This window comes from Peromyscus eremicus, chromosome 19 (genome assembly GCF_949786415.1).
Source record: "Peromyscus eremicus chromosome 19, PerEre_H2_v1, whole genome shotgun sequence".
NCBI lineage: Eukaryota > Metazoa > Chordata > Mammalia > Rodentia > Cricetidae > Peromyscus > Peromyscus eremicus.
In genome coordinates, this window is record NC_081435.1 from 27,028,370 (window position 1) to 27,055,672 (window position 27,303).

At 45.7% G+C, this 27,303-nt stretch overlaps 2 protein-coding genes and 1 long non-coding RNA gene across 3 annotated transcripts in view; 1 reads left to right on the top strand and 2 right to left on the bottom strand.

Moving 5' to 3' along the window:
* Positions 1 to 5,985, bottom strand: part of LOC131896149 (protein diaphanous homolog 1-like) — a 49,201-nt gene extending 43,216 nt beyond the window's left edge. The window contains exons 1-2 of the mRNA XM_059246730.1: positions 5,965 to 5,985; positions 5,580 to 5,912 (exon numbers count right to left, since the gene is read on the bottom strand). Of these exons, the coding sequence (XP_059102713.1) occupies positions 5,580 to 5,912; positions 5,965 to 5,985 (354 nt within the window). The remainder of the gene's footprint in view (positions 1 to 5,579; positions 5,913 to 5,964) is intronic.
* Positions 5,986 to 7,801: 1,816 nt separating this feature from the next.
* On the bottom strand, positions 7,802 to 27,164 carry Hdac3 (histone deacetylase 3). The gene is made up of 15 exons (XM_059246140.1): positions 27,032 to 27,164; positions 26,854 to 26,936; positions 24,379 to 24,521; positions 17,265 to 17,346; positions 17,080 to 17,136; positions 16,920 to 16,975; positions 16,419 to 16,552; positions 15,681 to 15,761; positions 15,235 to 15,308; positions 15,022 to 15,086; positions 13,188 to 13,277; positions 13,015 to 13,073; positions 12,677 to 12,756; positions 12,247 to 12,404; positions 7,802 to 8,516 (listed from the first exon to the last, which is right to left on the bottom strand). Exons 1-15 carry the CDS (start codon positions 27,084 to 27,086, stop codon positions 8,447 to 8,449), a joined length of 1,287 nt encoding a protein of 428 aa, XP_059102123.1. The 5' UTR covers positions 27,087 to 27,164; the 3' UTR covers positions 7,802 to 8,446.
* On the top strand, positions 11,552 to 16,100 carry LOC131895669 (uncharacterized). The gene is made up of 3 exons (XR_009375236.1): positions 11,552 to 12,817; positions 13,142 to 13,327; positions 14,884 to 16,100. It is a non-coding gene; the product is annotated as an uncharacterized LOC131895669 (long non-coding RNA).
* Positions 27,165 to 27,303: the final 139 nt, after the last annotated feature.

Here is a 27,303-nt window from a genome sequence, read left to right on the forward strand (position 1 = left end):
AGAGCACTGGCTGCTCTTCCAGAGGACCCAGGTTCAATTCCCAGCAACCACATGGCAGCTCACAATTGTCTGTAACTCTAGTTCCAGGGGATCTGACACCCTCACAAAGACATATATGCAGGCAAAACACCAACACACATAAAATAAATAAATCTTAAAAGAAATTTAAATGGTTAAACAAGAAGAATAAAATACGTGCAAAACACATATATTCCAAAGACTTGTACTAAGAAAACCAAAACAAAAATGTAACGAACAGAACCTTAAACAGATTCTTCAAGGAAGGCAAAGAACAGGTAAGGACACACACATCATCAGGGCCTCAACAGTTACACCCACACTGAGGAAGCACCACATACACACTAGAACGCCAACATTTCAGGATGGTTCTATCAGGAGTGGACAAGGGTCTACAACTCAGTACGGTCTGGTCTGTAGTGCTAGGATCCAGGGTCTCCATATGTTAGGAGATACCTCACTTCTTTTAATTCAATTCCATTAGGATAAAATTCCTCCCTAGTCTATCTATTCTGTCCTCTACTTGAAAAAAATATAAACAATGTTTAAAAGGCAAATGACATGCCCTAACTGTCACCGAGCCAAGCAATACAGAACTAGCTTCTTTTCCCTATAAGTCCACTCCTATGTTACTATTTAATAAAGAAAACAAAGGTACCAAAATGTCTGCTTCCCTTCTGTTTATTCATCCACCTTCTACCTTTCAGCGCCTTCATGTTGCCAGCACACAACTGCAAGAAGTGACTGATAGCTAGGTGTTTGGACTTCATGAAATTTGACACTCTTTTAGCACTAACCTTTTTTTGTTTTGTTTTTTCGTTTGTTTGTTTGTTTTCTCAAGACAGGGTTTCTCTGTGTAGTTTTGGTACCTTTCCTGGAACTCACTCTGTAGACCAGGCTGGCTTTGAACTCACAGAGATCTGCCTGACTCTGCCTCCCAAGTGCTGGGATTAAAGGCGTGCGCCACCACCGCCCCGCAGCACTAACTTTTTTATAGTCTTTTAACATTTGTTTGTTTGGTGTGTGTGTGTGTGTGTGTGTGTGTGTGTGTGTGTATTTGAGAATGGTTGCCCACGTGGACATGTTAGTCCTTTCTTTCCACCATGTGGGTCCTGGGGTTCAAACACATCTTCAGACTTAGCAGCAAATGCCTGTATTACCCTCTGAGACATCTCACCAGGCCCCAGCTCTCAAGTTTTATGGACACCATTCATAACAAGCTTTAATAATGAACAGAAGTTAAAAAAAAAAATCTCAAAACTGAAAGAATGACTGACCCACTTATCCTATAATGAGGAAATTCATTAAAATATTGGTCTCAATATTTGTTTTTTTCCACAGTAAACCTTTTAGGTCCTTAAAAAGGAGTTAATGATTCTAAAAACTGGGGGGGGGGGGTTGTTTTGGTTTGGTTTTTTGGGTTTGTTTTGTTTGTTTGTTTTTGAGAAAATAGGTTTGCATAGTGATTACTATTTTTTCCAATTTTGGCTTCCAGAAAGTTTAGTATTCCCTCCATCCCCCACCCCACCCCTGAAACAGGGTTTCTATGTAGCCCTGGCTGTCCTGGAACTCACTGCATAGACCAGGCTGGTCTTGAACTCCGAGATCCACCTGCCTGAGATTAAAGGCACGTGCCACCATGGCCTGCTCAGGAATTCTGGTCTTAAGAGTTTCTAACTGCCTTGGCTATGCTCAAAGCAGCACCAGAAGAGCACCATAGGGATGAGCACAGACAAGCAGCTGGCTACAGCTGAGTGTCAGCTAACAGTAACAGGCAAACACCTAGCTGCTTTGCCAGGATGCTCGTGTCCCTACACTGAGAAACAAGTGATTGAAAGCAGAAGGCTCAACACAAAAAAGAAAAAAATCTTAATATAAACTAGTTTTAAAATGAGAATGGTTTTTGTAACTATGACTGTTTTCAACAAACACAGAGTAGAAGGAACCACCTTCATATTGTTTCTCTACCATGTCTCATATTTCCTGTTAATAAACATGATTTTAACCTATTCTTCTGAATCACATGTGGTATATAACTGTCTATTACATTCCACTGAAGATAGAATTCTCCCCTAGAAAACTTGGCAATCCATTTATAAACTACAGTGTGGACTAATAAGGATAATAAAAAGTTATACAGAATATCATACAGAATACACAATAGGTCTGTTTTGGTCCATGTGCTTATCAGAGTTATACTGTTCCTCATCACGAATACTACTACTTCCTTAGGTTTTATAACAAACAATTTACAATCCATAAAATTTTTCAGCTCTTGATGATTAAAGAGATGGCTCTGTGGTTAAGAGCACTTGTTGCTCTTGCAGAGGACCTGGGTTCAGTTCCCAGCACTTACATGGTACTTCACAACCATCTGTAACTCTAGTTCCAGAGATCCAGTGCCATCCTCAAACCTCCTTAAGCATCAAGCAAAAATGGTGAACATACACACACATGCAGGCAAAACACTCATACACATAAAATAAAAACAAATACATCTTTTTAAAAGATCCTGTTCAGTTGTTTTGTTTTAAGTACTGGAACATTTACCAACTCTCCTTGCTTTTTGAACTTACGTTCTTCATTGAACCAGGAATCGCTGTTCTTAAAATGTCTTAATTTCTCAACTGTGTGAGAAGACAGACATGTAATCTATTAAATGCAGGGATACTCTACAGCTTCCTAACACCCTAGTTGTACTGGCTCTCCTTACATATATTTCAGAAATGAGTATATTGGACACCCACACTCGTCCCTGCTGCAAAGTCAGAAACACTCTGTTCACTTGGAATTTTTATTTTCCTTCCTTTGAAAGGATTCCGAAAGGAACTGGAATGATGCTGTAGAAGGGAAACGCTCACGGCCCAGAAGACAGACTCATCAAGAACCAAGGGGAAAACCAGGCAGCCCAGCACCAACATTTGCAGCAGCCATGCCTTTCAAAGATGACGCTTATTCACTTTTTAAACTAGGATCCGCTGCTCTCCACACAAGACGCCTCAGAGGGTGAAGAGCCGATCTCAGGCAATTTACGAGCTTTTTGTCAGCCTATCTGTACTTAGAATCTGCACAAGCCAGAAAGGTATGAACTGCAGTCCTTCAGATGCAAACCACCTGCTCAGAAAAGTATGCAGCAGGAGCCTAAGGGAGGGCAGCCACTCCAATGCAAACCTCGGAGCACACTTAGTCCAAGCCAGAGGGTTTATATAGCACACTCAGAATGGGAGCTCTGGCGGATACCACACTTCAGAAAAGGTGGAGTAGGCGAAAGAGCTTTGAGTTTGGTTTCAGCCAGTAGTTGAAGAAAGCTGAGCCCTGGGTGACAAAAGCACCCGGCAATCTCACCCACTCCACCCACTCACACATACTTATACACACAGAGACAAAGAGAAGTGGATTGCAATGCTCCTTGTCTCTCGTTTTCATAGTTCTCATAAAGAGCAGGGAGAACGAATATCCTGGTGCCTTAAGGTAGATTATATTTAGCAATTAGGAAGTGAAGCAGCCTGCTTTCCTGGAAACCTTCCAATTCTCACTGTTTGCAATTCCCAGTTTTTTAAAATTCAGTAACGTTAAGGGTTAAAACCAGAACCTCAGTAAAAGAGAACTAGGTTCAGCTCCACCCTCTGCAAAGGAAATATCAACAACTGAGCCAAATCCACTCAGCGAACACAAGACTCTGTGACGTGCCAAAAAACAGGTGAAAAGAAGTGGAGTTTCCTGGGATTTCTCAACTTACAGTACCACCACTTAAGTAGATTTCACCAATTTATGAAACACAAGTGTTAGAACAAATAAAAAGCACATATAAAACTTAGGGAAAAAAACCAGTAACAAGTCACAGAGGTCACTACAAATCAGCAAGAATAGCTAGTTTGGATAGAGAAGGTCAAACAGTATCCATGGTAACAAAATCAAAACAAAAAGATCCGGAAATAGAAGGAATACAGGCCCTAAAACTTACATTTTGGAAGGAAAGTTCTCAAACTGGAGGGTCAATTCCTACCTTTAAGAAAAGAACCCAAGGCTATACTGCTCTGGTCACCTAGGATCCTATTTCTACAAAGGTATTTGCCAGATCAAACAGTTACTGACAGCCTGTATGTCACTGGAAAGGGCAGAACAGGAGCACCTGGTCTTGCTAGAAATAGGAAGAGATGAGTCAGTCACTCTTTTAATTCAGTTTAGTATGCTCCCAAGCCTCCAGGTCACAAAACGTTTTCTTCCCACTTCATAACTTGATCAGTTTACTTCTCAAACATGTGGACTTGGATCAGAACACTGAGGGGGGAAAGGGGGGGGTGCGTGAAAGAAAGCAGGAGAGAGGGAAGAGTTACAAGCCATTTCTTTGGTCAGAGAGATACTAGGGCTACCAGGAAGAGCAAACTAAGTATCTAGTTAACAAATGTCAAACGGTTGAGCAGAAACTTCCTTTTTGACTGCTCAGTATCTTTCAAAGCTTTTACAGTAAGAGGCAAGGAGCTCCCTGGAGAGAAGAAAGAGGATTTAAGTTAGGAGAGGCAACAGGTAGTAAAATATCGCGTTACATGAACATCAATAGTCCCTCGGACTGGGAGTAACAACCGGCCGTAAGGAAAGATACACTCTCCTACAGGTAGGAAAAGGGATGTCAAGAACCCAGGAGCAGAGAAGATGGCGAAAGGTGAGTTCAGGAAATGGCTATTATTTTTAAAAAGTGTAAAAAGCAAATTACTCACAAACTTATTGGACTTGCCCAAGGGTTAATCACCATCTCGGGTCATGAAGGGCATAGCAGCGTGAGAAAAGTTCTACACCTCCGAGGTGATGAGCAACATGGCAAAAAGAAACAGGTTTTGTGGACAGGGAAACACTGAAGTCAATTACTGCCATGCCCCAATGACCACAGGACCTGGGCAGGAACCCATACCCGTAATCACAAGGACAAACGTCCAGAGAAGGAGGGGAGACAGGACTCAAGTCAGGTAACATTCCTGAGGGGAAGCATTAGCAGGTGACACCGGGCTGAGGGCCCTGGAAGGGGACAGGGCGGGAGGAAAGTTAGCAGGTGAGAGAGAGCTCACTAGTGAGGAAGGAAATGACCTTTTAGAAGAAAGAGAATACCCCCAAACGGAGTATGGGTGAGAAGAGGAAAAATGGACCCAGAACAGCTTGCAGGGGGCCAAAAAGATGGAAAAAAAAAAAAAAGAAAAGAAAAGAAAGCAAGAAAGAAATTAAAAAAAAAAAAAAAAAGACGTTGGGGGTACTAGAGGCACAAGAAAGGAAGTGGGGCTGAGAGTCCGCGGGGCCACGGGGGCGGGAGCGCAGAGCCTGGCGACTCAAGAGCGAGGGAAGCTCCGAGGTGGCCGAGGCGAGGGCCAGGTGGGACTCCCGGGCTTCCCGCGGTCCCGGAGGGAGAGACTGTGCGACCGCGAAGCCCAGGACCCAGCGAAACCAGGAAGAGAGGCGCGGGGGCGGCTCCCCGGCGGCAGGCAGACGCCCCCGGAGGGCGGCGAGGGTCGCCCGAGTTCAGAGGGCGGCCACCCCGCCAGGCTGAGGAGCAGGGTGGGAGGGACACTCACAAATTTCTTGGGTTTGCCGCCGTCGCCGCCCGTGGCGGGCAGCTCATCCGGGATCCGACCCTTCTTCTTGTCCCGGGTCCCGCGGCCGGGCCCCAGGCCCCCGCCGGACGGCTCCATGTCCTGGTTAGCGCCGGCCAGGGACCCCCCCGGTCTACGCCACTGGCGCCCCGCTGCCCCGAGCCAGCAACCACCGCCGCCGCCGCCCAGCAGCCTTCTTAGCCGGCCGCCGCGCCCCGCCTCATTAACATGCTGGGCTGCGCGCGCCTCATGAATATACAACGGTGACGCCTCGCTCCCGCCCGCCTGCCCCACTTCCGCCCGGACCCGCAGCCCCTACCAATGGGGGAAGGGAGGGGGGTGGAGGGACGCCGCGGAAGCGCGCTACCTGCCCGGCGGGCCTAACCATTCGGACGCACGTGTAGGGGGGGGGACGGAGAGTGGGCGGTGCTGCTCTGCCAGGCCGCCGCGGGGAGTACTGCCCCCTGGCGGTTGGAACAGAGGAGGCCTTCGGGCTCCCACGCAGAGCCCACGTGGCTGTAAAGCTAGACCACCTCACACACCCCAGCCAGAATTTTATTGTCTGAACCAAGACTCTTATCGTAGAAACACTTGTTATTTTGTTTTGTTTTTTTTTTTGTTTTTTTTTTTTGTTTTTGTTTTTGTTTTGTTTTTTTTTTTTGGTTTTTCGAGACAGGGTTTCTCTGTGTAGCTTTGCGCCTTTCCTGGAACTCACTTTGGAGACCAGGCTGGCCTCGAACTCACAGAGATCCGCCTGGCTCTGCCTCCCGAGTGATGAAAATTTAATGCTAGGTTTTGTGGGATAATGCAGTTTGTATCTATAGGATGCCCCGGGGCAGGAAGCGCATTAAAAAATAATGTAGAAAATGAGTTACCTGATATAGAAAACTATGTGCCAAGAACTGAGTCCGAGCCAGCGCCAATCTAGACCAGCTATGGAGTTACATTACCCAGCTCTGAGTCCTAGCATAGCTTTCTAATTGTTTCTTACGTAGACAAACTAATTATTGCCAATAGCCTAAGCAGCAATTTAACAGTTACTAACTACATCCCTGGCACAAACTATAGGCCAGGCTGTATGTTAAACATGGCATATCTTTGCTCACTGAATCCTCACAATTTCCAGATAGACTACTGGTATCACCATTTAAGAAATTTGGACTCTGGGAGTTGAAGTGACTTGTAACATCATTGACAGAAACTTTACACACAGATTAATCAGATAGCCAAACCATATTTAACCAAGATTTCCCACAGGCATGAACCAAACGTGTCTGCATGAGTTCTCTAGGTAAGGTCTTTACATGATCTCTCTCAGCAACTCCATCCATTCTCCTAGCTACATCTACCGACAGGAGGCCTTTAGGGATGGACCAAATAACCCCGGAGACTCCAGAAAAGGATTTCAAGTGTATGTATATTCCTGAGGACGGGTCGGTCACTTTCGGGAGCCTCCAATGCTCAGATGCAATATCAGGGTCTCCACTAACCTTGCTGTCTCCTAAACATGGCCCTCATCTCCCTCGTGTTCCCAGCCTTCCAGCTGCTGGATGAGAAGTTGCATCGGTGTCCAGCTCTCACGGCAGGCTGTCCAGGATTCCAGTGCTACTTACTTCTAAGCTAGAGTGACAAGACAGCACGAGTGGCCCATACACACTCTTTTCTTGTACCACTGTCCACACCTCCATTTACCATGCCCCTGACTGTGAAGTCTTCCAGGAAAGGGTCTGTGTTTGTAGTCCATACAGGATCCAGCCCTGTATCTCAGTCAGCTGCAGTTTCTTTCTTTCCTTTTTTTTTTTTTTTTTTTTTGTATGTTTCCTTCGAGACAGGGTTTCTCTGTGTAGCTTTGCGCCTGTCCTGGAACTCGCTCTATAGACCAGGCTGGCCTTGAACTCACCAAGATCCGCCTGGCTCTGCCTCCCGAGTGCTGGGATTAAAGGCGTGCGCCGCCGCCACCTGGCTAGCTGCAGTTTCTTATCTCCAGCATACCTGAGTACTTACTGTGCTTATCTCAGGCTATCTTTACCACCTAGAATCCTCTTCTCAAACACCCATGCTCACATACCTAAAGCCATCTTTTACACCTTCTCAGGCCAGTAATCTGCCCATGTTAATATAACTCTTTAGCAGAGATGTTCTGTTAATTCCCCATTTGAGTAAAATAATCCATGGAGAATACACACACAGGGCCTAACGTAAAGTCCTGAATGAACGTTAACAATTTATTATACACATCATCATCTCTACTTCCTTTTCCCATCATACATAGGTAGCTAACAAGAATTAAAATTCCCAGGAGGTACAAAAAATACCGATTGGTTTATTAGATTACAAACAGTGGTAAAATGGACACAAAGCCAGTTAGAGCAGGCCATCTTCACATCCTCCCCATCTGCCAGTGCACTCCCTCTGCAGTTCAGGGTTCGAGAGCCAGGCCCTCCTCCCCCTCACTGTTCACCTGCCGTGGGAACAAGAACTGCTGTGGAGGAACCCAGGACAACGTCAGAGGTGACCTCAGTACTGTCAAAAATGTCATCCCTAAAGTCTCTGAGTTGGAAGCAGGGAGGGACAAACGCAGGGCCAGAGGGGCTGGGGACAGCCTCTAGGGCTCCTTACCCATAATGTTCCAGACCTTTGTCCCTGTCTCATCCCCAGTAGGGACCATCATCAGGCTATGACAGTTTGAGGAAAAAGGGTAGATGATTCTAGAACCACATGTGGCTTCCAAACCCTTCACCAGAGTTAGTAAAAGCCCTGGGGGTCCCCAGTTCAGGACTGGGGGAGCCATACTCTCCTTCCCACCCAAGAGATGAAAAGGAATTCCTGGGCACAGATCCATGCTGCTCTTAAATCTCCACATCACTCTCCTTGTCGTTGTCATGGTCTCCATCATAGAATTCATTGGGCGCCTCCGGCCTGCAAAGCAAGGACAAGAGATTAGGAAGCCACTCTTCAAGTTCCAGACTCCCCCCAGCACCCTCCTCGGAGTCAATTCTCTGTTAGTCTTCTCCAGAGCCAGCTCCTCTCCTGTTGCTGGCAGGGACTTACTGCAATCCACGTATCCGATACATGGAGACTTCTGTGTGTGAGGTACTGCTGTAGGCCTCAGCAAAAGAGCAGAGAATCAGCCAGACAAGGTTTGCACCAACGTCTCAGAGCTTACCTCATGAGACCAGCAATAACAAAGCAAAGGAATGAATACAGTAACTTCAAACGGTGGAGTGTCCTACGTGACTGAGCCTGATGTGAACAAGAGGATGACATTTCACCTACAATTGCCAGGGGAGACTGTTCTGAGAATGAAATATCTGACTTCTGTGAAGAAGCTGGCCAGGCAATGAGCTCAGGAAGGTTGCATCAAGCTACAAGAAAACCAAGTACAGAAGTCACAGGATCCAAGGAAACTGAGCCATTCCAGAATGACAAGGAGGCCAGGACTGTTGGGGGTCATGTGGGCAGACAAAAGTAGTTTCAGAAGATGAGGTAAGGGATCTGTGTGCAGGATGTTTTCAAGCTGTTGCTTCTAAGTGCAAGGAGAAGGAAAGGTTTGCGGGAAGACTGACATGGTGTTAAACTCCCTTGGGAAGGGAAGTGACGGCGATACAGGGTCAGCAAGCACTCGACACTGGCCTCCTTCTCTGGGGAAAACTAATCTCTGAAAGAGAGAATTAGAAGGTCACTGAAGAGAAGCTAAGGAACTAAAGGCAGACAAGGTCTGTCTACTCAGTAAGCTAAGCCCATCTCTATGACCTCTAAAAGCCCCAGGAAAAAGGAGGGGAGTCAATGTTTAGGACTGAGTCTCAGCCCTGATAGGAACTGCAGAACCCTAGGAAAGCTCCTTCATCTTTCTGAGCCTTGGATTCCTCCTCCAGTCGTCTGTGGATAAGAGCCACCTCTTAGGCTGTCCCATGGCAACAGCATGACAACATGAAGTACTTCATGTGGAGCCCAGGGCTTTGCAAAGGCGGTAACTCGTCGTGGCCACTCTGCAAGTCATATGTTAGCTGGAGCCGGGCGGCAGGTGGCCTGACGGTGAGGCGAGGCTGAGAAACAGAAGGAAACTCCTGCGGGCTGGTCCCGAAGGCTGAATAATGCAGAGACGAGAACCAGAAGTGAGCACGTGACTATAGAAGAAAAGTCAAACCTAGACAGAAGGGAGAACTCAGAAACAGGTGTTGCCCAACCAACTAAGACAGTGGAAATCAGTTTCTGGAAGTCTGGCTTTAGAGATCAGGAGATACAAAGAGATGATGGTCAGAAGGAGCCTGAGCCAGATGTTCGATACTTCCTCACCCAAGCCAGGGAATAAGGGGTTACCCACAGGAGGGAGACTGGGGAAGTCCAAGGGCCAAAGTGGTCAAGACCAAGTCCAGAGGACAGAGTGGAGGCCAGAATTCTACAACCCAAAAGCAGGTTCTAGAAGGAACTGAGAAGTCATCCACGTCTGCAGCAGAGCCCAATATCAACTCAGTGGTCTCAGTCCTGTAAGATCTGTTCCCCTACTAAGTCCGTCCATCTCTCTCTCTCTCTCTCTCTCTCTCTCTCTCTCTCTCTCTCTCTCTCTCTCTCTCTCTCTCTCTCTCTCTCTCTCTCCCCCTTTCTCTCTCTCTTTTTGTTTATAAAGATTTATTTATTTATTATGTATACAGTGTTCTGCCTGCATGACAGAAGAGAGTGTCAGATCTCATTACAGATGGTTGGGAGCCACCATGTGATTGCTGGGAATTGAACTCAGAACCTCTGGAAGCAGCCAGTGCTCTTAACCTCTGAGCCATCTCTCCAGCCCTCCCTCCCTCCCTTTCTTTCTTTCTTTCTTTCTTTCTTTTCTTTCTTTCTTCCTTCCTTCCCCTTCATATTCTCTCTCTCTCTCTCTCTCTCTCTCTCTCTCTCTCTCTCTCTCTCTCCCCTTCTAGGTTCTGTTGTTCATTCTCTTAAGTTTCCAGAAATTTCTTCAAGAATTAACAAACAGCAATATATATATATATATATATATATATATATATATATATATATATATATATAATCTTTCCCTCCCTATTTTATTCTAGCTACAAATATTTCAACATAGATCTAAGAAAGATTATTTACACACACACTTCACTCAATACAGTTCTCAAACCCTGAGAAGACAGCTGAACAAATAAACCTAAGAACCCTACAAAACAGAATGTGGGCAGTGACCTGTCTGGTTCAATGCTCAGAAGGACCGAGGAAAATGCTGGCAAGAGTGTAAATAGGGAGCTGGAGAGACGGCACCGCAGTAAAGAATAGTCCCTGCTATTGCAAAGGACCTGAGCTCTCTTCCCGGCACCCACATGGCAGCTCACAACCACCTTTAACTCTAGTTCCAGGGCATCTGACACCCTCTTCTGGCCTTAGCAGGCACCAGGCACACAGTGGTGCACATAAATACATGCAGGTGAAACACCATACACATAAAATAAAATAAATGAATCTAAAAATAAATAAAAGGTTTAAAAAAAAAGAATGTAAATAAACCACTGAAGACTTTTTAGAAGACAATTTGACAGCAAATATAAAGTTTTACTACATATGGCCTTTGCCCTAACACCGACAATTCTGAGAACCTGACCCACTCAAACAAGCATGCAAAGATGTATACCTAGGGGATTCGGAGCCACATTCTTTACTGCTTTAATAAGTAGTGGAGTGGGGTAGGGATAATGTAAGTATCCACGAGCAGTAACTGATTATACTATGTTCTCACCACACAATGGTGATACAACAGAGAAAACACCGATCTATACATGCTGACACGGAAGAATCTTTTTTAAAAGAAAAAAAACAGGGGGGGGGGGGGGGCGGGGATTGGGGATTTAGCTCAGTGATAGAGCGCTGGACCTGGGTTCGGTCCTCAGCTCTGGAAAAAAGGAAAAAAAAAAAGAGGAAGGAAAAGAAATAGTATATTAAAAAAAAGAAAAAAGAAAAAAACAGGCAAATGCAAGTCAAAGCAACATACAGTGAATACTCTTATTTGTATTAACAAAAAAATTACAAACAAGCTGGGTAGGGTGGGACATGCCTTTAACCCAGCATTTAGGAAGCTGAGGCAGAGAATTATTATGAACTCAGGGCCAGCTTGGGCTATGATAGTGAAACCCAATCTCAAAACCACCAAGAAAGAACCAGGCATGGTGGCTCATGCCTTTAAAACCCAGTACTCAAGAGGCAGAGGCAGGAGGATCTCTGATTTCGAGGCTAACCTGGTCTACACAGAGAAACTCTGTCTTGAAAAACAACAACAATGACGACGACAATAAAAAAAGCATCAAAGGAAAAAAAAAACTACGTAAATAAACTTCTGCATGTGTGCATGTGCACGCAGAGGTATTCTTATAATCTACAGAACATGATCTGTCCAAAAAGACTTAAGTCAAACCATGAAGAGTGGTTACTTTCGTGGAATGATTCTGGGACTGTGTGAAAAAGAACATATTTTGATGCTGTTTATACCATTTTCAATAAATATGCTGTTTTGTTATTAAAAGTGTCAAAAGGTAGAAAACTTGCAGCCTAAAGGAGAAAAGCTGGGCCTGATGAACGAGTGTCTTCCGTTGACTTTTCCACTCAGAAGCCTGCTCTGCAAACCTGAGTCAGCCCCTGCTCTCACGGCCCTGCCCCAAACCTGCTGTAGTTCTCCTCGGGCCCTCTCTCTTCCGCGTCAGCCTCATCGGTCCTGTCATACGTCAGGAGGTCTGCAGGGACATCATGAATCTGGACACTCGGTGCATGGTTCAGCATCTTCAAGTTTTCAAAGATTGTCTGGCGGATCTGGTCCAGATACTAGTAGAGAGGAAAGAAAAGTCAGCAGCTCCTGGGTGATCCCCAGAGAACACACCCTTCTCTCTGCCTTCTACCCTGACAGTCCTGGTTTTAAGTAGTATTTCGAGTTCAGACAGTTGACAACTGTCCTTACTTTATCCTGGGCTGCCCTGAGATGGTAAGAGAGACAGCGACAGCCAGAACTTCCTTCTCTTGCTTTCTCCTACTTCCCACCTCCCGGACCTCTCCTGAGTCCTCTTCATCGCCGTGTCCGGCTTCTCCAAGCTGCTAACCTGTCGTGAGTTCTGATTCTCGATGCGGGTGCTGACGTCTGGATGGAGCGTGAAGTCGGGGGCAAAGTACTCGAAGTATTCTTAGAGATAAGAAGGAATTGGAGAGGGGATGAACCATTAGTATGGCTGAGATACAAAAAGGTAAGTCCCATGACATTCCCATCTCCTTTCCCCATCCTGGTCCCCATGTATAAGAGTTATTTGCTCTGCTCTGAGCCCAGGGGTTTAATCTGCAGAGCTCCTAGAATGCACTATTTCCCATCTGCCTTCAAACAAGGTCATTCTGGGGACTGGTGAGAATGGTCCCCCTTGTGGGGGCATCATGAGGTGGACCTTACCACTATAGGGAAGTTCCTCACTAATGGCCTCTTCTACCAGCAGAGATGTTTCATAGGTCCTGAAACCAGCAAGCAGGGGGAGTTAGGCTGACCATGTGGGCTACAAGGACCATCCCTCCAATTTCAGGGAGTCCACAGCGAACCACAAAAGAGAAAGAGAACAGAGTACTCACCAGCACCTGGCAACGTTTCGGACAGTGTAGCCACCACCACCCAGCACCAGGAGAGGGATATTGAAGCTCTTGACATATTCAACACATTCCCTGTTAGAAGCAATCAGAGGACTGGGTGAATCCAAGACATGTGACCCCAGGTATTACTTGAAATGTTGGGCAAAGCGACTGGCAAATCAATGTTCTCTGTGTCGTTCTGGGTAGAATTTACAGTGTGGCATTCTTTGTGTGTGATTGCTTGTGTAGATGTGTATGTGAGTCTTCAGGTGTGTGTCAGTGCATGTGTGCTGATGCCTGCATGTGTGTGTTGGGGATGTGTGTATGTGGGCGCACATGTACAGAGGAGCCAGAAGACATCCTCAAGTGTTGTTTTAAAGGTACTATCCACGTGGGGGTTTTTTTTGGCCTGGAACTTCCCAAGTAGGCTAAACTGGCTGGCCACCAAGCTCTATGAATCTTCTTGTCTCTACCTCACCAGGGCTAGGATTATGGATCATACCTGCATGCCACTGGGCCTGACATTCTTACATGGGTTCTGGGGATCAAACCCAAGTCTTCATGCTTGTGTAACAAGCACTTTTACTGAGTGTGCTACTCACCCTGTCCCCACCCGATGCCCTCCTGCCTCTGAGCTGTACGTTCAGGACTAGCGTACTCTAAGGGCTGGAGAGTTGACACAGCAGTTAAGGGTGTTTACTGCTCTTCCTGAGAACCAAAGTTTCAGTTCCAGGCATGTGCACTGGGCAGCTCACAATCACCTGTAACACTAGCTCCATGAGATACAATACCCACTTCTGGCGCTCACACACGAACACACACACACACACACACACACACACACACACACACACACAAATGAATGAATGAACAAGTTAAAAAAAAATTCTTTAAAAACATTAGTATACCTTAATATTTTGTGTCTCGATAAATATTTTAAAATAAAGCACATCCTCACTCTGTCTTGCTTAATATTCTCCCTGGCACCTTATCTGCTACTCAACTGCTCTCCTCAGTGTCCCAGCCAGACTGTTCTAATCTTCAGTGTACATCTTCAAACCCCTCACTTCTCTCCATCACCACATCCCCACCCAAACAATGTTAATGACTTCATAACTGGCTTCCCACTACCCATCCTGTGCCCCAACTCCCGCCCCAAACCTTTCTTCATTTAGCAGAGAACAATCACTTCAAACTCACTGACCCATGTCACTGCCCTGTTTAAAATCCTTCGGCAGTTTTCTATCACCCATGGTCTAATAGCTCCTGCACAATCTCAGCCTGGCCAGTTTTCAGCACCTCACTGCGTTCCGGCCTCACTGGCCTTAGAAATAAAGGAAACTCCTCATCAAGACAGCAGTTTTTCAGTCTTAGGGCTTTCCGCCGGCCCTTCTCATTGCTTGGGGCAGGATTCTCTGTGCTCCTTTTATGGCTCACTCCTTCTTAGTCTCCAGGTCTCAGCTCCCATTTCAACTTCTCAGAAAACCCCTCCCAAAGCACACTGTCCATAGTAAAATTCCCAAGCCAGGTGTGGTGACCCGAGCTTGTGATCCTCCTACCTTAGGAGGATCACAAGTTCAAAATCAGCCTGTGCCACACAGTAAGATCTTAAAAAAAAAAAAAAAAAGTATAATTAAAAAGTTGTTACCCTGTCTTGTTATTTTTCCTTCATTGGATTTTTGTTGTGTTTTGTTTGTAGTATGTGTATTTGCGTATGGGCAAGGATACACAGACACACACATCATGATGATGATGATGATGATGATGGTGATGGTGATGATGATGAAATACAACTTTAAATAAGAACAACAAGAACAAGCAGGCAGGCAGTTCTCACCCATGTCCTCGGATGCTGAGATTGAAACAGCCTAATCGATCACAGCCCAGGGAGTCAGCTCCACACTGCAAAAAAGAAAAACCCAGATGGCTACGGTAACATGAACGATCAGAAAACCAGTGTCCTCCCTCACCACTTTGGGGAACTTCTTCTTCCCCGATCTCCTTCCTCAAGCCCAGGAAAGCCCTCTTAGGGAGGCGCGAACAGCATTACCTGGAGCACGATGCACGTAGGTTGGTAGAAGTCCACCACCTGGCTGATGACTGGCTGGAAAAGGTGCTTGTAACCTGGGAGAGGGCCAAAGGTGGGCAACCTGGCACCCCAAGGGGATGGGGAGACAGGGAACAAAAGGAAAAAGGGGGTTGAGAGAGCATGTAGCCCAGGAAAGGGGCAACCCACAGAACCAACCACTGGTTCTGAACTTCGGGAGGGTGCCACAAACTGCTATGAGTGACTGACTAACAACCTTCTTCCCAGAAAAATAAATAAGTAAATGAAACACACATATACATAATATATTGCATACAAATTCCAGAGGTTCACGGTCCCTCTGAAGGTCATTCATCCTTGGCCCAACAATAGACAATACCAGGCAGAAAAGGGTTAATTGAAAGAGAAAAAGAAGGGGAAAGTGAGCATGGGAGGTCATCAGTACTTACTCTGATCATCAATGCCGTCCCGTAAGGGCACATTGAGACAATAGTAGCGGCCACTCTCTGCTCCAACTTCATACATGTCACCTATAGAAAAGTGGGTACAGCAGCCATGCACAGTAAGTTTCCATAACACAGCTGTTCCTTCTGTGCCCTCTACCATGTGCTCTCTAAGGCTCCAGCATTCACTCAATACAGGGGCACAGCTATATAACTCAGGCTAGCCAGGAACCTGCTATATTGCTCAGGCTAGCTTTGAACTCTCACTTCCCCTGCCTCCTCCTGCTGATTGCTGGGATTACAGCTATGTGCTTTCCTGCCTGGTTCATGCCTGGTGTCCATGGAGGTCAGAAGAGGGCATCAGATCTTCTGGAACTGGGAGTTACAGACAGTTGTGAGCTGCCATGTGAGTGGTGGGAACAGAACCTGGGTCCTCTGCAAGGGCAGTAAATGCTCTTCACAGCTGAGTCATCTCTCCAGTCCCTAATCTTTCTTTCTTTCTCTTTTTTTTTTTTTTTTTTCCTTTGAGACTTAAGCACAGAAGGCTAAGGAGCCAGTCATGGCAACGAGCTGAAGGATGGCCAGGTGCAGTGGTACGTGCCTGTAATACCATCATTCAGGATGCTGATTATAGAGGATTCTGAGTTCAAGCCTAGCCTGGGCTACAGAGCAAGACCCTGTCTCAAAACAAAACACATACAAAGAGCTAAGAGGTACAAAAACCACAGTGATGCTATTTCCTACCTGTGCCAGGAAAGAAGTAATTTCCGTACTTGTGGAACGACACAGTCATGACCCGGTCAGTGAGGTAGAAGGCTTCCTGAACCCCATCACCATGGTGGATGTCGATATCAATGTAGAGCACCCGAGGGTGGTACCTGGTGTGAGGACAAAGCTGTGGTCTGGGGAAGAAGTGAATGCCCCATCTTCTCCCCAACACAAGCTCTGGAATTATTTAGGGTCTGCTCTGGCCAAGTCACTTGAAACCTCATCCCACCAAGTTTCCTCCAGGCAGCCCTGGCCTTCCTCCTGAAGTCTAGAGACAGGAAGGAAAAAGGACGCGCAGAGGAGGCTGAAATGTGAGCGGGCAGCAGGGAACACACTGTGGTACGAGGAAGAAGACACTTGAGAAAAGCATCACTGACTTGAGAGAAGCCGGTGGCGCAGGAGGTCAGGGCTGGGGCCAAGGCCTGGGGGACTCATGCCAGTCTCTACAGTCTCCCCTTCTCCTCCGGGAGTACTTACTTGAGCAGCTCCAGGATACCAATTACAATGTCATTGACGTAGCAGAAGCCAGAGGCCTGGGGGAGACGGTTTTATAAGCAGAGGAACAATTCTTCTCCCCCAACCCTGTCATTCTGACCACCTAACCAGTGGTAGCCAGTCTTCCCCATTGCAGCCTTACCTCAAACTTCTTGGCATGGTGTAGACCACCAGCCCAGTTGATGGCAATGTCACAGATCTGAAAGACAAATGCCCATTCAGTCTTCTTCCTGCCCACCACTGAAGCTGGATTCCGTGTCAAGGCTGTATGTGGCCCTGATTCTGGAGACCCACAGGCCATGGGACCAGGACTAGGGGCTACATCACCTTGTTGTTCAGCTGCGTTGCTCCCTGCAGAGATGCACCTGTGTATCGGGAGCAGAACTCAAAGAGCCCGGGAAACACTGGGCTGCAGGGGAGAGAGTCCAGTTACACCCCGCTTGCCGCTGTCCACCTCCTTCCCCACCCAAACCCCAATTTCCACTATCTACCAGCTCCCCTCTCCTCCTCCACACCTGAGCCATCTTCAGACTTATTCCACAAAGATCTTAGATCAAATCATAAAAATGTTCAACTGCTGGGGAGTTTGTACCCTCCCTGGGAAGCAAAGCCAACAGTTTCTAGGTTCTTGGGTTCAAGAAAATGTGAATAAGCTGAGCTGTAAGAGGTTGGTTCATCATAGGAGGTGTCTATGTGTACCACACTTTGACATAATGTGCAATGATATTCCTTATGGTTACACACGTTAAAGAAAGAAGTGCATTCCCATTTGTGTGAAACACTAACAAGGAGACAACTAACTGAAGGCCTTTAGCTCATTGTTAGCACAATAAGCCACAAGTCACCTATATGGATTACCACCTACAAACTGTATATCTCCACTTACGTAACATTCTAGAAACAACAAATACAAGGATAGAGATCAGATCAATAGTTGCTTGGAGCTGAGGTGGAGAGAAGGGATTGACCACATTTGTAGAGTAAAGGAAATATCCAGTACCCTGGTGTACTCTATCAACTCTCAGAAACATGACACCTCAGAGCTGGGAAGACAGCTTAGTCAGTTAAAGTGCTTGTGTTACAAGCAGGAGGACCTGATTAGAACTTAGGAACCCATGTAAAAAGGTCAAGTTTGGGGGCTTATGCTTCTAATCCCAGCTCTGAGGAGGCAGATCTAAGGGAGTTATTGGCTAGTCAGCCTAGACTATCTAGTTAAAGACCAGTGAGAGACCTTGTTTAAAACATCAAGGTAGCAGCTGGGTGGGGGTGGTGGTGGTGGTGGTGGTGGTGGCGGCGGCGGCGGCGGCGGCGGCGGCGGCGGCGGCGGCGGCGGCGACGACGACGACGACGACGACGACGACGACGACGACGACGCACGCCTTTAATCCCAATGCTCAGGAGGCAGAGGCAAGGGGATCTCTGTGAGTCTGAGGCCAGCCTAGTCTACGGAGCGAGTTCTAGCACAGCCAGGGCTGTTACACAGAGAAACCCTGTCTAAAAAAAAAAATCAAGGTGGCCAGGTGTGGTGGTGCATGCTTTAATCTCAGCACTCTGGAGGCAGAAGCAGGCAGATCTCTGTAAATTCAAGGCCAGTCTACATAGTGAGTCCCAGAACAGCTAGAGCCACACAGAGACAAAACAACATCAAAAACATAAACAAGGTGGATAGCACTTGAGAAGTGACGCCCAGTGTTGCCCTCTGGCCTCCACATATATACACCTTCATATACATGAATACACACACACACACACACTCACATACAGGGAGGCGGGGGAGGTAGGAACCACATGTAACACCAGTTCCATGCACCAGATCTTCCGGCCTTCAGGAGTACCCTCACACATGGCACAGCATTCACTCACACAGATACATACATACTCATAAATAAAAATCTTTTTTAAAAAGGAAAAAATACTGTATGTAGATTATAACTTTGTACCTAGTTTTTAAAAATACTTTAAATAGGGGCTGGAGAGACGGCTTATGGTTAACAGCACTTGTTGCTTTTACAGACGATCTGGGTTCAATTCCCAGTACCCACATGTTGGCTCACAACCCTCTGCAATCCCAGTTCCTAAAGATCCAACAGGCATGAACATGGTACACATGTATGTGCGTGAACATGGTGCACGTATATGCACAAAGGCAAAATATCCGTATACATGAAATAAATAAAACTTTAAAAATTTTAAATATTTTAACTACATCAAGCTTAAATTCTTAAACACAGAAGCACAGCATGCACACAGCCAAGTGCCACACTAAATAAATAAATCCCTAGCCTTAGCTCTCCAGAAAACCAGTGCAGCCTATACACTGACCATGTAAGAAAATATGATTAGAGGGCTGGAGAGATGGCTCAGTGGTTAAGAGCACTGGCTGCTCTTCCAAAGGTCCTGAGTTCAATTCCCAGCAACCACATGGTGGCTCACAACCATCTGTAATGAGATCTGGTGCCCTCTTCTGGCATGCAGGGATACATGCAGGCATACATGCAGGCAAACACTGTATACATAATAAATAAATAAATCTTTAAAAAAAAAAAAGAAAATATGACTAGATAGGAGCACATAGCTCAGTGTTAGAGTGCTTGTCTAGCATGCACAGGCCTTGGGTTCAATTCCCAGGACCTTAAGAACAAAGTATAGGGAGTTTTATGGTTTTTCAAAGTCTTTCAAAAGAATTTGTATTTGATAAGTAGAAAACTAAGCAAACTGGAAAAAAAGAATGTAATTATCAAGTCTAGGAAAAACAAAAGTTATACAGAAAAATAGATTAAATAATAGTAGTACTATTTGGCACCTTAGTTATAATAATGTAAGCATAGCTGGGTGGTGGTGGCACATGCCTTTAGTCCCAGCACTTAAGAGGCAGAGGCAGGAGAAACTTGAGTTCAAGAGAACTATGAGTTCAAGGCCAGCCTGGTCAACAGGGCGAGTTCCAGGACAGCCATGGCTACACACAGAGAAACTCTGTCTCAAAAAAACCAAAACAATAATAATAACAATGTAAGCACAGAACACTGATAAATTTTAAAATGTGAAGGCTGGGCGTGGTGGTAGACATCCTTAATTCCAGCATTCAGGACCAGAGGCCAGACAATCTCTGTGACCTTGTGGTTAGACTGTCTATAGAGGGAGTTCTAGGCCAGCCAAGGCTACACAATCAGACCCTGTCTCAAAAAAAAAAAAAAAGTTGAGGCTAGATGTATAATCTATACACTCTATAATCTATCACCCTATAATCATAGCATTCTGAAGTAGACAAAGGAGGATCAGGAGTTCAGGTCATCCTTGGCTATACAACCTAGGCTCCAGAGGCCCTGTCTCTCAATAAATAAATAAACAAACATACAAATAAGGAATCATCAAGATGGTCTAGCAGATGGGGGAGGGAGGGGAGAGCACTTGCCACAAAGTCTGATGACCTGGATTGAGTCTGTGGAACCCAAACGGAGATCTACTTCCACAGGCTGTCCTCTGACCAACACACATGTACTACCCCTCCAAAACTAAGTAAATCAATGAAAAAATAGATTTCCAAGGAAATAAACACATCAATGATATAAACTGTGATATTACTGCACTGTGAACTGGGAGGAAGGGGAACAGAGTGGGATAGTATGAGAAAATGAACTGCTCATAACCCACACCGATGGCTTATTAGACAACACCTAAAATTGATAAAAGAAACAGCAATAAGAGATAATACAGTGGAGAAGTATGATTGTAAGCCAGATTCAGAAGGCTGACAACCTACATTCACCTATGTAGTTGGTGACGGTGAGGCTGGGTGGACAAGCTGTTTAACTGTACCGTTATCTGTATAAAGGAACCTATAGTAAGCCCTGCTTGATAAGGGGTTGTTGATATTAAGAAAATGGCTGCAAAGCATTTAAAAGAGTACCTACTATATAGTAGGTATTATCTAAATATTACAGATTAGTAGGAGTAGCAGTGGTAAAGTAACTTTATTATTTTGAAATGTAGAGATAAATAGCATAGGTGGGCATGGTGGCATATGCCTTTAATCCCAGCACATGGAAGGCAGAGGCAGAGGAATCCCTGAGTTCGAGGCCAGCCTGGTCTATAGAGCTAATTCTAGGATATCCAGGGCTACAATGAGAAACCCTGTCTCAAAAAAACAAACAAACAAAAAAGATAAACATCCGAAGAAACAGGTAAAGGATAAAGTGGGAAGAGAGATTTATGGATGGAATTGCTTCTTTCCCAAAATATAATTTAGCTATGAATATTACATTACTTATTTTAAAATTACAGTTTTTGTTCTTTGAGATGGAATCTCACTTTAACCCAGACTGATCTAGAACTTACTATGTAGACCAGGCTAGCCTCAGACCTATGGCAAGCCTCCCGCCCCAGCCTTCTCAGCTGGTATGATAGGCTTAGCCATTATGTCAGGAAGCAACTTGAAGTTAATTTTAAAACAGAAGGGAGAAAAAGAGGGGGGGAAAAAACCCTGATTCTCTGAAACACAGAACACAGATAAACACGGCTATAATTTACGTTTGAGGGACAACTGACGGATCACAAATGCCCAGAGGGAGCGTTCCCTTACTTCCCAAGAACATTTCAGCTTAAGAGCTGACTCTGCATTCTCAGACCTGGGATGTGAACTCAGAAGCAGCAGCAGAAACGATTGAAAAGGGAAGAAAGAAACCAACACCAAAGGAGCAGCACTGTATCCAGGACAGAAGTGCGGACCAAGGCTGCCAGAGAAAGGTTCATGGGAAGTCAAGCACCATGACAATGACACACACCCAGAATCCCAGCACTGAGAGGCTGAGGTGGGGAGACCACCAGTTCAATGATAGCCTGGGCTACATAAGATCCTGTTTGGAAAAACAAAACAAAAAAGATGAAGAAGAAGGGAAGGAAGAAAAGGGGCGGCGGGGTGTGTGATGACTCAGCGGTTAAGGCACTAGTTACTCTTCTAGAAGATCTGAGTTCAGCTGCCAGCACCCACATCAGGAGACCTGTAACTCCACCTCTGGGATCCACAGGGACCCACACGTGACACACACACACATATGCAGATATACACACATAGTAAAATTTTAAAAGGATTTTTCAAAGAGAAGAAAGGGAAAGTGGAGAACCACATGGAAGTGGTGTGTAAAGACTGAATGGAGAGCTCTGAGCACCCCTATACTGTGGGAGTGAGGCATGCGAGTCAGGGGGCAAAGGTGCTCAGGGCAACCTCAGGAACTCGCCTTCATCCTGCAGCCCCAACTACTTGCCATTCGGCTCTTTCAGTGAAACAGATTAGGAAATTGGCTTGCAAACCTGGGGTCTGGAGTAAGATTTATTCTAACACTCAGGAGCCTGTAGCAGATTCTGTTTCAGTTGGCTTTCAGGATCACAAGTTCAAGGCCAACCTGGGGCCATGTGGCAAGACCTTGCCCCAAAACAAACAAAAAATCTGGGCTCTAGATCAGAGTCCTAACACATCCATTCATCAGTTAGGTCACTCAAGTTAAACTTCCAAATGTCCCCATACCTCCCTTTACTTAGATGCGACACCAGGCAAAGGGCTATCACAGTCCAGTGTTGCTGTGAGAACTAACTAAACGTTATTTGCAAACCTCAGCAGATGCATAAATAGGGTAGGGACTTATTAACCAACAGGTTTGTAGGAAACAACATAGAGGACCAACAACCTTGTTTCTTCAAGAAATAAATTCAAAGTGGAGAGGGGAAAGACACAGACTAAGTGTCAAGAGACCAAATGACTGTGCAGCTCTTGTTTGGATCCTGATTTAAATAAAATGCATCTCTCTCTCACACACACACAAAGAGAGAGAGACATTTAAATACTGACTGCATAATTCATTAAAGAATTAGCTTAAAAAAAAGAATTACTGTTAAATTTTATTATATTGGTGTTATATTGATATTTTTTAAAAATATTTATGGATAAAAGTATGTGGCATCTGGAATTTGCTTTAAAATCATGTAACATGAGGGATACAAATGAATTAAGACTGCCCAGGTATGGAAGAACGTGCTGGAACCCCAGCACTTGGGAAGCTAAAGCAGGATTTCAAGTTCAAGGCCAGCGTTTACTAAATAATGAGGCCTGTCTCACCAGGAAAAAGAGGAAAAGAAGAGTAGTCATTGACTTCTAAGTGTGGAAGCTGGGTAAAGAATGTACACAGATTCACTATTCTATTCTACTTTCAAGAATGTTGAAAATTTTAATGAAAAATTTAAACAGTATCCACTATGGTGGTGTATGCCTTTAATCAAAGAACAGGAGAGGCAGGTGGATCTCTGTGAGTTTGAAGCCAGCCTGGTCTACATAATGAGTTCCAAACCAGCCAGGGCTGGATAGTGATGTCCTTGTCTCACAGGTAAATAAATAAATAAGAAAACAAAGCAAACAGGATTGAGTACTCCGTAGCTGCTACGTTTATTATCTCTTATTAACATATCCCAGAGTTGCCCATTCTCTAGAGTCCCAACCCTGAGTCTCCTGCCTACAATACAAGCTCAGTGTGAACCTGATCTAATTAGGGATGTAGCTTATCAACAGAATCCCTGAGTCACAGCACAAAGGACTGGATTCAATTCCTAGTATCATTAAAAAAAAAAATTTTTTTTTTTAATTAATTAGTCCTGTCGTGCCCTGGTTGGTTTTAATGACCTTCATCTATTACAGGAATAAAATCACTGATTTACAATGTAACTGTTTACTTTTAAAAACAAACAAACAAAAACAGGGTCTCACTGCATAGCGTAGGCTAGCCCTCAACTAGCAGCTCTCTTGCCTCTGCCTCCTAAGTGCCAGGATTACGTATGTGAGCCATCTCAGGCTTCGTACTTTAAAAAGGCCCACTCATCTCTTGAGCCTCCATTCAGACCACTCTTCAGGTTCTCAACTGCCCTTCTGCTACTCCCCAGAGAAGTCGTATTCCGCCCTACCACAGCCTCAGCACATGTTGTCCCTCCGACCCACCACATCTCTCCCGTCAGCCTCCAGTCATCTTTCAGACCTCAACCCGATCTCTATTATTTCATCTAAGACCAGCCCTGCCCTAAAGCTAGGTAATTCTGCCACATATACACACTTACAAGTCAGTCATGTATTTCTCCACAAGACTTACTTAGCAAATAATACAATAGGTACAATAGGTACAGGGTTTCTCTGTGTGTAGCCCTGGCTATCCTGGAACTCACTCTGTAGACCAGGCTGGCCTCAAACTCACAGAGATCCGCCTGCCTCCGAGCCTCCTGAGTGCTGGGATTAAAAGGTGTGCGCCACCACCGCTCAGCTGACCGGTAAATACTGACTGAACCATCAAATGAGTGAACGATAATTCATTGACTAGTAGGCTCCTTCCACTGCTGCCATACATAAGCCTGCACTGAAGAGCCCGGCCTCACGGTGTCGGACAACAAAATCCCGTGCTTCCCTCACCAGTCATCACCCACGTTGAAGGCGTTAAGGCTCTTGGTGAAACCCTGCATATTGGTGGGGCTCACTCTCTGCAGGAAGTCGATGTAGTCCTCCGAGTGGAAGCGGCACATGTCGTGCTGGGAGGCCTGATAGGGCTTGAAGACCTGGGGATGGAAGACAGAAGCTGTTATCTCGAGCACCGCCTGAGTACTAGTGGAATTTCTATATGGCCTTAATCTTATCTTTGAAGGCAGGATACCTACAGGGCAGGAATTCCTCCCAGGTGGACTAGCCAAAACAGGACCAGCCCAAGAGGGACCAACTAGACAAGACCTCACTTAATTATCATTCCTCATAAACACGGAATGATACTCCCAATGCCATGGCAGGTGACAACTGCCATGGAAACAACTGGAAAGCAAAAAAGGAGAGAAGACAGTGCCTGAATTCCCAGAAATTTTCTGCCCAGTCTCAGGAAAATAAATAAATATATATATATATATATATATATATATATATATATATATATATATATATATACATACATATATATGAATATCCCTTTTATGTCTATTTCTCACTTCATTTTTTACTCTATATCTATAAATTATTTTTTAATTAAAATTATATTTTAATATTTTATAATTCAATATTATATTTTAATTAAAATTGTGTGTGTGTGTGTGTGTGTGTGTATTGGGTGGGGTAGGTGGGTATACACGGCACAGTGAAGTCAGGGATAACTTAGATGTCAATTCTCTCCTTTCACCATGTGGGTTTCAGGGTTCAGACTCAGGTCATCAGGCTTGGAAGCAGGCACCTGAGCACTCTGAACCATCACTCCAACCCTATGATAACCTCTTGATTCCTAAGAGGTGAGAGGTTTGTCTCCCACTTACATTCTTGGCCAAGAATGAAAGTCCCTTTCACTGCTCATTTGACACGTGGTCTTGTTACTGGTTTCACAATTCCAGGAGGGGGGAGTTGGGGGTTAGGGGGTAGTTTAGATGAAAAACCTGGTACCAAATCCAGGCCGTGCTATGCCAGTCCTCGGGCTGAGCCCACTCACATTGAACCCAGCCCTGGAGGCTGTCCCAAACATATAAAACAATCTTCCTACCCACCCCCATTCCTTGTTACTCTGTGAGAACTCTAGGAGTGAAGATGGGATGCTATTAGCTAGGCAAGCTGCTTTTCTCAAGACCCTTGAAGATCACTCCATCTCATCCCTCCCCCAGCCCAGTCTCCCTATCTTCTCAGCCCACTTCTCCTGGCTCACATGCCCGTTCCTAGCTTTCCTGGTTCCCTCTATACTTATCTCCTCTCTTAAACCTGGATTCTGTTCTCTTCTCTGGGTTTTTCACCATGGGATCAAATCTGAGATATATGACAATCTAGCTGAAATCCAAAGTCCTAAACCAAAGATTGATTATCCTTGGTGGGGGTAGAGGTGGCGGTTCAAACAATGGTTTGAAAATTGCACAGGAAACACTTTTTTCTCTCCTAGAAAAAGGACTCACAGACAATTTTAGGGGATTCATAGACTCACACTAATACCACCTCAGTCTTTTCTATACCCAAACCACTGCCTGTGCCCACACACTCTGATTACATGTTGAATATCTTCATGGTACATAAGGGCCAGGCTTGCTAGTTTCCCATTTCACAGCTAGAAATTCCAAGCTGGGGAGAAACAGTACCTATATAACATGGGAGATAGAGAGTTGAGCAGAACCATATAGATAAATTCTATATTAAAAAGTAAATTACTGCCAGATGGTGGTGGTGCACACCTTTAATCCCAGCACTCGGGAGTCAGAGGCAGGAGGATCTCTGAGTTCAAGACCAGCCTGGTCTACAGAGTGAGTTCCAGGACAGCCAGGGCTACACAGAGAAACCCTGTCTCAAAAAAAAAAAAAAAAAAAAAAATCTCAGGACATATTCTCTACACATATACACCACAAAGAAGTGCAGAGTTGTCTCCAAGAGTTGTCCTAGCTCCTTTCGGGTAAATGGACAGAGGAAAAGGAGCAGGAATTATGAGGAAATCTCACTAGAAAATATACTCCCAACCCTCATCCTCGGTCCTGCCCCACTATCCACACTGTACAAGGCGGAGGGGCTAGACGTGTATTTCAGTGGCAAACACTCAACATGTGTGAAACCCTGGGTTTGATCCACTAACACGTAAATAAAATAAAATGAGGTGAAGGAATAAACCTGTCTTCAAAGTGTCCCCCCCAGCCACGGGCTGGTTTGCCGTCAAGTTAAAAGGGAGTCCCACCTAAGGTCAAAAATGTATCTCCCATTACGCCGGGGGCAACCGCCACTCAGTACCACCACCACCACTGCCATGCACACAGGGAATGTCCCCGGTGCCTTCTATCCTGTCCCCCCTGCCTTGGGGTAGGTTGCACCTGGTTATGTCCAGCCCACCTAGCCTAAGGCCGCAGCTCGCTCCCAGGCCCAACCCCTCAGAGAAGTGGCAGGACTCACGATCATCTTCTTATAGAGACCATAATGCAGGACTAGGCTATGAGTCAATGCCAGGCGATGGGGCTTCATCGGGTGCCCAGCTCCTGGGGGTAGGGAAAGAAAGAGTTGGTCAGTTCCCACCCCTGGAGTTGCAGCCCTTCCCACGAAACCTCTCCTCCCGCACAACCCTGTGCCCTACCGTAGTGGAAGTTGCCCACGTCGGGGTCGTAGAAATACGCCACGGTCTTGGCCATGGTGCTGGGGGACCAGGCCCCGAGCCTCAGCCGCCCGCCCGCCGCCGGCCGCCAGCCCCACCCCCGCCGTGCGTGCTGCGCAAGCACGCAGCCTACCTCTGCGGAAAGGAGACCTCGGCCCCGCCTCCCAAGATCACGTCAGGCCACGCCCCCTATGGGTGTTCCGCCCCTTAATGGGAGTTCGGCCCCCTGCTTTGCTGTCCTGGTCCGGATTCTG

Bases quoted from the DNA above. Each gene is read 5' to 3' on its own strand.
- Hdac3 (XM_059246140.1), bottom strand. From the start codon at position 27,086: ATGGCCAAGACCGTGGCGTATTTCTACGACCCCGACGTGGGCAACTTC. The intron at 15,309-15,680 runs GTAAGTACTGAT...GCCCTCTCCCAG, and splicing joins GGACGGCATTGATGATCAGA to GTTACAAGCACCTTTTCCAG. The intron at 12,405-12,676 runs GTTAGCAGCTTG...CCTCTCTACTAG, and splicing joins AGAATCAGAACTCACGACAG to TATCTGGACCAGATCCGCCA.